This window comes from Mustelus asterias, chromosome 22 (genome assembly GCF_964213995.1).
Source record: "Mustelus asterias chromosome 22, sMusAst1.hap1.1, whole genome shotgun sequence".
Classification (NCBI taxonomy): Eukaryota; Metazoa; Chordata; class Chondrichthyes; order Carcharhiniformes; family Triakidae; genus Mustelus; species Mustelus asterias.
Genome location: NC_135822.1, coordinates 63,669,584 through 63,680,049, shown reverse-complemented (window position 1 = coordinate 63,680,049; position 10,466 = coordinate 63,669,584). Strand labels below are relative to the sequence as shown.

At 44.5% G+C, this 10,466-nt stretch overlaps 1 protein-coding gene across 1 annotated transcript in view; it reads right to left on the bottom strand.

Annotated features, from left to right (window-relative positions):
* Window positions 1-4,235: 4,235 nt before the first annotated feature.
* Window positions 4,236-10,466, bottom strand: part of LOC144510127 (B-cell linker protein-like) — a 57,782-nt gene continuing 51,551 nt past the window's right edge. Inside the window, exons 15-16 of the mRNA XM_078239477.1 lie at window positions 6,979-7,134; window positions 4,236-4,583 (exon numbers count right to left, since the gene is read on the bottom strand). Coding sequence (XP_078095603.1) covers window positions 4,467-4,583; window positions 6,979-7,134 — 273 coding nt within the window. The 3' untranslated portion in view covers window positions 4,236-4,466. The remainder of the gene's footprint in view (window positions 4,584-6,978; window positions 7,135-10,466) is intronic.

Below are 10,466 nucleotides of genomic sequence, written 5' to 3'. Positions count from 1 at the left end.
CTGCTATTATATTAAAACGAGCTTTCTGCGGTTCCACAGCGTATTTCACGCCACTCCACCGGTGAGGGGCCAGTAAGATCCAAACTTGGAATCTCGCCAGCACCAATCACAATCTCTGGATTTTGAGCACGCGCCATGATTCCCACAGTCAGAGCTCAACGTCACCTCAACATTTCTAAACAATTCCCTCTTCTTAGGTTTAATAAAGGAGAGTTTTCTTTTAACTAATCATGGAATGTGAACATTTCTGGCAGAGCCAACATGAATTGCTATTCCTTAATTGCCCTTGAGGTTATTCTTTGAATCCCTACAGTGCAGAAGGAGGCCATTTGGCTCATCAAGTCAACACCAAGAACAATCCCACTCAAGCCCTATCCCTTAACCCCACATATTTACCCTGCTAATCCCCCGACACTCAGGGACAATTCATGGCCATTCCACCTAACCCGCACATCTTTGGACTGTGAGCATAAACCTGCCACATATTTGTTCATTTAGAGGACTGAAATGTGCAGGTTCTTTGCTTTCAGCATGTTTATATGATCAAGAACAATGCAGACTGCCAATCCCATGTCAATGGGCACTTCAAACATAACTTCTACCTTATTGCAGTCTTCTTTCCAGCAAGTTCTTCTTAGCCTCACTGGATCATCATCTCCTGATACCACGTGACCTCCTTCTGGTGATTCTGTTTATCCTCTTGGATCAGAAGCTGTCAGTTATCAACTCACACCTTTGCCAAAACAGCAAAGCTGATATCGGGAATCTATTGGAAAGGGCAGCTGAATCTGCTTCCCCCTGATCCACAGCAACACATATTGAAATTGCAGCACACACAGCGTGATTGTTGTAATTTAAAGCCTTGTAACGTTGCGGTGTAACAGGGATAATATCAGAGCCTGTAATAAGGGCGAGCTATGTAAAAGGGGCAGTCTACTAAGTAAGTGGCTTACTCCACCTGCGTGATGTATGAGGCTCCAAGGTACTGCACATCAGTAACTCAGCCTGTCCTGGCAATAATCACCAGTACACTTAGTCAGAGAATACAGCTGCTTCATTGTACTGAAATCAGCAATACCAAATTCAGATGAAGACTCTCAACCCACTCACCCATATAAAAAAAGGGGTTCAGAATCTGAAAAGCATTTTGTTGATTTTATTTTTCTTCCTGCTCCTCTCACTGAAGAGTTATTGGCATATGGCCCCACAGGCTGCTCAGATATTTCACACAGGATCTATTCTTCACATATGAGTACAAACATTAAAGGAACTTGAAAAGTAAAGCAGTCAAGTCTGATATATTCTTGCTGAACATGCAGACACTCATACAGCAGAGTTAATGGGCAGTGATCAGGTGAAAGATTAGAATATTGGTTGACTTTATACCCTTACTATCTGCTGGGAATTCTCAGGATAATTATGCTGCATCTCACTCACATTCCCAACCAAAATCAGCAACTTTCCACAAACTGTCAGTGGAAAATGAGATTTGTTGGTCTACTTAGCTCAAAACTGCACACTGCCATTAGAAGAACATCTTATTAAAAATGTAAGGCAAGTGAAAACCAAATTAATCTGTCCTCTGAGATAATTAAACTTTTATTTTAGAAATACATTTGGTGAGGAGAAATCAGTAATGGGGAAAGAGAAATACTAAGAGTTTTAACAACACCAGGTTAAAGTCCAACAGGTTTATTTGGTAGCAAATGCCATTAGCTTTCGGAGCGCTGCCCCTTCGTCAGATGGAGTGGATATCTGCTCGCAAAGTGTGCCTTGTTTGAGAGCAGATATCCACTCCATCTGACGAAGGGGCAGCACTCCAAAAGCTAATGGCATTTGCTACCAAATAAACCTGTTGGACTTTAACCTGGTGTTGTTAAAACTCTTAGTGTGTTTACCCCAGTCCAACGCCGGCATCTCCACATCATGACTACGAAAGAGATATATACAGAGGAAAAACGGAGGTTTTACGAACTTATTTCACCAGTAACACTAAAATCAATGGGAATACAATAACCTGCCGATACAGTTGGCATAACTGGTACTGTTACAAAGAGTGAATGTTTTCTTTGTTTCTGGACTTTCACGACAGGATTTCCCAAAGCATTTTGCAGCTATTTAATTATTTTCCAAAGTAGTCAGCATTCCGATGTAGGAAAGGCAGCACTCGCTTTGCACATAGCATCTGGAAATACTTTTTTAAAGTGATGTTGGTTGGGAGATAAATATTAACTGGCACACGAGGGAAATCTCCCTTACCCTCCTTCAAGCTGTATCTGGAATCTTTAAGGTCTATCTGAGCAGGCTGACGTGTCCTCAGTTTATGTCTTGCATGAAAGGTATTAACTCAGAACTGTCCCTCAGTACGAAGCTGACATATCGGCCTGGATTTTCTGTTGAAATCGCCAGAGTGAGATTTGAACCCACAAACTTCTGTTGACTGAGATGAGCATGCAACCCACTGAGCACAGTTGACACTTTAAAGAAGCACATTGCATGTACTCAGGACCCAAGTGTTTTGTCCTGCCTTAGATCACTTGACACAATCAGCACAGAACCCCTCCTTCTCCCTGTTGGCCCTTCACTCAGGGCTGGCAGTACACCAGAGTGGTAGCAGTAATAATGTAATCATGTCAACTTTCTTCATGTTGGCTTGCAGTATACTGGCCCTGAGTAGACAGAAATCTAATCAATCAGTAACCCTTTACGGAGCACAACAAGGTGAACTGATTGCACCATTTTTTAAACTTCACAATTTGCTATCCAGCTTTCTATTATTATTCAACATTCTGTGTAGTATTTTGTAATTTCTTATGTTGCCACCATTTGACTGACTGGCAGCAATCGGGCTGAACTACTGATGAATATTAAACTATTTCATTAGCGAGACAAAATGAAAGAGTCTTGAAAAAGCGACAGCTCCAGATAGTCTCACGAAAATGTTGATCTTAAATTTGCAAAACAAAAGCACAAGAAAAGTATTCATTTCCCTGATTTTTAGCAATCACTCCAAGTAAGGTGTGTAGAGCAGAGTTCTCCCATTTTGAGACTAAATGTGGTGGTGCATCAGTTCGGCCGACCAGAATAGTGGGACACCAGTGCCAGATTCTGAACCTGGAAGCTCATTAATTAAGCACAGGCAAGTTCTCCGACTCTCCAGGCGGGCTGGCAGCTGATTCATCTGCCTGTCCTCAACTGACGGGTTTGAAGGTCCTCACGCGATATTTAAATACCAGTCTTCATTGGTTCACACCCTTTCAGCCTCCACCCCTCACATGGCACTCCAGCCCGGTCAAACCTCAAACCTTTGTTGCATTGATAGCAAGCATTCCACAGCACAGTCCAATCCAGATAAACACTGCTGTGTTGCATCAGGGGCAAAGAGGCCACTGTACTCCCCAACCCCAGGCACAGTACAATTCCGACTTAGTGACACAAGAGGGTCCATGGTTCCAGCAGCACGGTGCCTTCCATGAAGACCAGCTTGAAAATGGAGACAGGAACTGGTTTTCCCCAGCATAGTGGTGAACTGTGCATCACAAGCAGCACAGCACTCCAGCAAAAACTTGTTGCTCTCACCCCAAAATGTCTGGTGAACTAAGGACTGTCTTGTGCACACCCCTCATTAGCATTTGGGTTTGACGCCAAAGTAAGTTTCCACTGCTACGACGTAAGATTGAAAGGCCTGACGGGGGATGCCAGTGGGCAACTGTTTTAATAAGCTCTCATGAGATGTAAATAATTGCAAATGGCATTTGTGCCAGCTTCCAATGGGAAGAATGACCCTCCATTAACCTGCCTTTGGGAAAATTACACCAGTTACTGACTTTTTGGCTCCTGCCAGATTCACCATGCCCACCCGCCACCAAACCCTCCATCAGCTAGTTGGGAGAATTCTGCCCATTGCTTCAGGAGCTGGACAACCTGCAGGGTTGGACAAATACAAATTGCAAACAATGGTGAGAGTTAAGTCAGTCTTGAGATTTGGAGATTCTCAAACAACCTAACTAGTCAATGGATAGCTGAGATTCAATCGCAGCTCTGCTGATTTAGCTGATCTCAATGGGGATTCTGGAGCCCTGGCTTGTGAAGGGGAACACTGTTGAAGGTTGCGTCTCTTAATCATGTTCCAGTAATCCCCTGACAGGGACAGCAGTTGTAAGAACATTGGATGATGATTGAGTTAAGCTCTGGCTGGTATTATTGTCAAACTCATGCATGTAAGAAACAGTGTAGAAAGATAAACTGAGATTTTATTTTTAAAATGGCTACCAGACTCATGAAGAACATACCAGAGTACATTAATTCAAATGTTCTAAGCCCAGAGGTTATGTTATTCTCCTATCGTGGGATTGATTGTTTGAAGGTCTGTGATCCATTCCTTGTTTCTGCAGGATTGCACTGGTAATTGCAAATTTTAATTTAATGACCGGTCAGAATTCCACAGTGACAAGTTTGCTAACTGCTCACAATTGGACAGGGTAAAGCAACAAAATTGAGTCTTTAGTGTTGTTTTGCTGGTCAATCAGGATCAATGTATTCTGTTGATAATAATCAATCATTCCTTGAACACTGTCAAACCACTGAATCAGAAACAAAAAAGGGAGAAAAATTGGAAGAAATCACATTAGAGCAAAGGAATAAAGGAACAGAATGAAACAGTGATAGCTGTCAGTAAGGCTCTGATTCTGACAGATTATGCATAATTCTCAGTTACCGAGGCAACAAGGTTCATTAGTTTGTCCATATTACACGCATATTTCTCGATCCCTTTTCTACAAAATATATTTAATAGTCTCTTGAACTATTTTATACTCCATTTCAGTCACTTTTTCCAGAACTCAGCTCAGTTTTAGGTGAAACATTGTTCCTGGATTTTCTTCCTTGACTAACTGCATCACAAATATGACTGATGTGGGACCACAGCAAGCAGTGCTCAGAAAAATGTGAATAATAAGGCTACCTGGCACAAACATGATGGGTGCGATTTTCCCACCCTGCGATGCTGGAAATTTCAGTGGGACCCAAAAAATTGGATTTGTGGCCAGCAGGTCATGATTATCCCAGGCCATCCCCAGTGCAAGGCTGATTTAAATATTCAGCAGCCCATTTCAAGCTCTGCATGCCATTGCCCGGGCTTATTTAGCTTTTCAACCTTGCTGATGAACATCCACACCAGCAGGGATTACAGCTGGTCCCCAGCAAAGGGAACCAGACATGCTGGCCTCGCCACTTGGACCGGAGGCCATTGAGTCCTCTCAGAGGTTGGAGACATGGGGGCAGTGCCCACCAGGCACAGTGGCACTGCCAGCCTGGCACACCAACAGTGCCCACCAGGCACTGGGCAATGCTAAGAGGGTGGGACCTGAGGGGACGGGCCTCATGGCGGGGCAGAGCCAGGCAGGGCAGAGCCAGATAAGGGGGAGTTAGGAGGGAGGGGGGGAGGAAAGGTCGGTGATCAACCAGCAATTGGCTGGGAGCAGAGGGCAGGGCTCCTGGCAATGTCCAGCACCCATTCCCATGGGGAGGAAGACCATGCCCGTGGGTTGGGATGTCAACCAATCTCCCAGTATACTCATGAAGAACTGGGAGATTGGGGGCATGCGCGATGAACCCTTGAGCACTCTGCTGCCGGCCTCTCTGGCAGGTTTAGTCCATAAGGCCACAAGATATAGGAGCAGAATTAGACCACTTGGCTCATAGAGTCTATTCTGCCATCCAATCATGGCTGATCTGATTCTTATTCCCATTCTCCTGCCTTCTCCCTGTAATCCTTGATCCCCTTATTGATCAAGAACCTATTTATCTCTGTATTAAAGACACTCAATAATCCGGCCTCCACAGCCCTCTGTGGCAATGAGTTCCACAATTCACCACCCTCTGGCTGGAGAAATTCCTCCTCATCTCTGTTTTAAAGGAGTGTCCCTTCACTCTGAGGTTATGCCCCCGAGTTCTCATCTCTCCCACTGGTGGAAACATCCTCTCCACGTCCACTCTATCCAGGCCTCTCAGTATTCTGTAAGTTTCAATTAGATCCCCCTCATCCTTCTCAACTCCATCGAGTATAGGCCCAGACTCCTCAACCATTCCTCATATGACAAACCCTTAATTCCTGGGATCATTCTTATGAACCTCCACTGGACCCCCTTCAAGGCCAGCACATCCTTCCTTAGGTATGGGGCCCAAAATTGCTCACCATATTCCAAATGGGGTCTGAGCAGAGCTTTATACAGCCTCAGCAGCACATCCCTGCTCTTGTATTCTAGCCCTCTAGAAATGAACACTAACATTGAATTTGCCTTCCTAACTGCCAACTGAACCTGCATGTTAACCTTAAGAGTGTCCTGAACCAGAATCCCAAGTTCCTTTGTGCTTCAGATTTCTGAAGGCTTTTCCCATTTAGAAAATAGTCTACGCCTCTATTCTTCCAACCAAAGTGCATTAACCTCACACTTTCCCACATTGTATTTAGGTTTAGGCTCTGCCCCCTTCCTTCTGGCGTGAATTGCCTGATGGCCTCTGTATTGCACAGAATACCGTTAATAACTGAGACTCAACTCGCCAAAAAGGGTGGAAAAACCTCTTCTTCTCCTGCCTGTTGGGCACTTCGAATTATTTTGAGAAAATCGCCACCTATTGGTTGAATAGACTCCCACGGAGAATTTCTGTACTCTTTGAACACCTGAGCTTAATGCAGTCAAAAATAAAAACCATTGCACGCAGCAATCCCACTATTGCGACATACCCCATTGATGTGGAAACGTGGGGCAAAATTTTACAATCCTGTCGTGGCGGAGATGGGTTTAAAATGTGGCAAAGCTATTCAAAGGTCCAGTGACTTCAGCAGAACTTGAAATTCTCGCTGGTGGAAGGGGACACAAAATTCCACCAACGGTACTGAGAATGCTCCCAGTTGATGTGCCTCCTATCAATACCTGTGGAAAATGTGAAGCGATATGCAGATGGGCTTTTACTCACCATCTCTCCTGCCTTCTCCTTGCCCAAGACATACTGATTGCTGCTTTCAGTAAGACGAATTGGAATGTTATAAACTTTTCTCCTGTGCAACACTGCCAGGGTGTAAGGCTGATTCCTGCCACATCCTGAACTAGGCCTCACTAGGAAAGCCCCATCCTAAAGTTCAGAAAAGTCACAAATTATTCATTTCAAGATGCACATTCACTTTTCTCAGTTGATTTGCACTGATTCCATTCCAATTGATAAAGCTGGGTGAGTGGTAGAGACTCAGGAGTGTAGAACACAACCACATTTGAAAAGACTAGTTAGGAGGATGTGGGTGAATCAAGAATGATGCTGAGTTTGTTGTCAAAACTTGTCAGTTGTAGGAAGGAAAGAAAGTCTTAAAATGGTTAGATATTCCAGAGTTTTAAGGATTAATGAGTTGAATTAGGAAATGATGTGATTCCATCTAAAATTAAGCACATGGGGTGGGATTATTGCACAACCCGCCAGATGTTTCACCATTGGCTAGTGGTGGCATTTTCTGGTCCCGCCATTGTTAACGGGGTTTCCCGTAGAATGCATTGCCGGGAAACCCATGGCGAGGATGCGCCATTGGTGAGACCAGAAGATCCCATCAATGAAAACGGCCAGAAATTTCCGGCCATTGAGAGGAAGGCTCAAGACCAAGATTATATACCACAGGCTGTTCAGCAAGGTTGAGGGTATGGTTTATAAAATGCTAAAGTCATCATGAGGACGTCAGAAGCAGGCTCAACTAGATTAGAACATAGAACATAGAACATTACAGCGCAGTACAGGCCCTTCGGCCCTCGATGTTGTGCCAACCAGTGGAACCAATCTAAAGCCCCTCTAATCTACACTATTCCAATATCATCCATATGTTTATCCAATAACCATTTGAATGCTCTTAATGTTGACGAGTCCACTACTGCTGCAGGCAGGGCATTCCACGCCCTTACTACTCTCTGAGTAAAGAACTTACCTCTAACATCTGTCCTATATCTATCACCCCTCAATTTAAAGCTATGTCCCCTCGTGCTAGCCAACACCATCCAAGGAAAAAGGCTCTCACTATCCACCCTATCTAATCCTCTGATCATCTTGTATGCCTCCATTAAGTCACCTCTTAACCTTCTCTCTAACGAAAACAACCTCAAGCCCCTCAGCCTTTCCTCATACGATTTTCCCACCATACCGGGCAACATCCTGGTAAATCTCCTCTGCACCCTTTCCAACACTTCCACATCTTTCCTATAATGCGGCGACCAGAACTGTACGCAATACTCCAAATGCGGCCGCACCAGAGTTTTGTACAGTTGCAGCATGACCTCCTGGCTCCGAAACTCAATCCGTACGCCTTTTTAACAACCCTATCAACCTGGGTGCCAACTTTCAGGGATCTATGCACGTGGACACCCAGATCGCTCTGTTCATCCACACTACCAAGTATCTTACCATTAGCCCAGTACTCTGTATTCCTGTTACTCCTTCCAAAGTGAATCACCTCACACTTTTCCGCATTAAACTCCATTTGCCACCTCTCAGCCCAGCTCTGCAGCTTATCTGTGTCCCTCTGTAACCTGCCACTTCCCTCCGCACTGTCTACAACTCCACTGACTTTAGCGTCATCCGCAAATTTACTAATCCATCCTTCCACGCCCTCATCCAGGTCATTAATAAAAATGACAAACAGCAGTGGCCCCAAAACAGATCCTTGCGGTACACCACTAGTAACTGAACTCCAGGATGAATACTTCCCATCAACCACTACCCTTTGTTTTCTTACAGCTAGCCAATTCCTGATCCAAACTACTAAATCACCCTCAATCCCATGTGTCCGTATTTTCTGTAAAAGCTTACCATGGGGAACCTTATCAAACGCTTTGCTGAAATCCATATACACCACATCAACCGCTTTACCCTCATCCACCTCTTTGGTCACCTTCTCAAAGAACTCAATAAGGTTTGTGAGGCACAACCTACCCTTCACAAAACCGTGCTGACTATCCCTAATCAAATGATTCCTTTCTAGGTGATTATAAATCCTATCTCTTATAATCCTTTCCAATACTTGCCCACAACAGAAGTAAGGCTCAAGGTCTATAATTACCAGGGTTGTCCCTACTCCCCTTCTTGAACAAGGGGACAACATTTGCTATCCTCCAGTCTTCTGGCACTATTCCTGTAGACAATAACGACACAAAGATCAAAGCCAAAGGCTCTGCAATCTCCTCTCTAGCCTCCAAGAGAATCCTCGGATAAATCCCATCCGGCCCAGGGGACTTATCTATTTTTACCCTTTCCAGAATTGCTAACACCTCCTCCTTATGAACATCAATCCCATCCAGTCCAACAGCCTGCATCTCAGTACTCCCCTCGACAACACTGTCCCTCTCCAGTGTGAATACCGACGAAAAATATTCATTTAGTGCCTCTCCTATCTCTTCAGACTCCACGCATAACTTCCCACTACTGTCCTTGACTGGCCCTAATCTTACCCTAGTCATTCTTTTACTCCTGACATACCTATAGAAAGCTTTAGGGTTTTCCTTGATCCTACCTGCCAAAGACTTCTCATGTCCCCTCCTGGCTCTACTTAACTCTTTCTTTAGGTCCTTCCTGGCTAACTTGTAACTCTCAAGTGCCCTAACTGAGGCTTCACATCTCATCTTAACATAAGTCTCCTTCTTCCTCTTCACAAGAGATTCAACCTCCTTAGTAAACCACGGTTCCCTCACATGTCTGCTTCCTCCCTGCCTGACAGGTACATATTTATCAAGGACGCATAGTAGCTGTTCCTTGAACAAGTTCCACATTACAATTGTGCCCATCCCCTGCAGTTTCCTTCCCCAACCTATGCCAGTTAAATCTCGCCTAATCGCATCATAATTTCCTTTCCCCCAGCTATAACTCTTGCCCTTTGGTATATACCTATCCTTTTCCATTACTAAAGTAAACGTAATCGAATTGTGGTCACTGTCACCAAAGTGCTCACTTACCTCCAAATCTAACACCTGGCCTGGTTCATTACCCAGTACCAAATCCAATGTGGCCTCGCCTCTTGTTGGTCTATCTACATACTGCGTCAGGAAGCCTTCCTGCACACATTGGACAAAAACCGACCTCTCTAAAGTACTCGAACTATAGCTTTTCCAGTCAATATTTGTAAAGTTAAAGTCCCCCAGTACAACTACCCTGTTACTTTCGCTCCTATCCAGAATCATCTTTGCAATCTTTGCCTCTACATCTCTGGAACTTTTCGGAGGGCTATAAAAAACTCCCAACAGGGTGACCTCTCCTTTCCTGTTTCTAACCTCAGCCCAAACTACCTCAGTAGACGAGTCCTCATCAAATGTCCTTTCTGCCACCGTAATACTGTCCTTGACTAACAATGCCACACCTCCCCCTCTTTTACCACCTTCCCTGCACTTACTGAAACATCTAAACCCCGGAACCCGCAACAACCATTCCTGTCCCTGCTC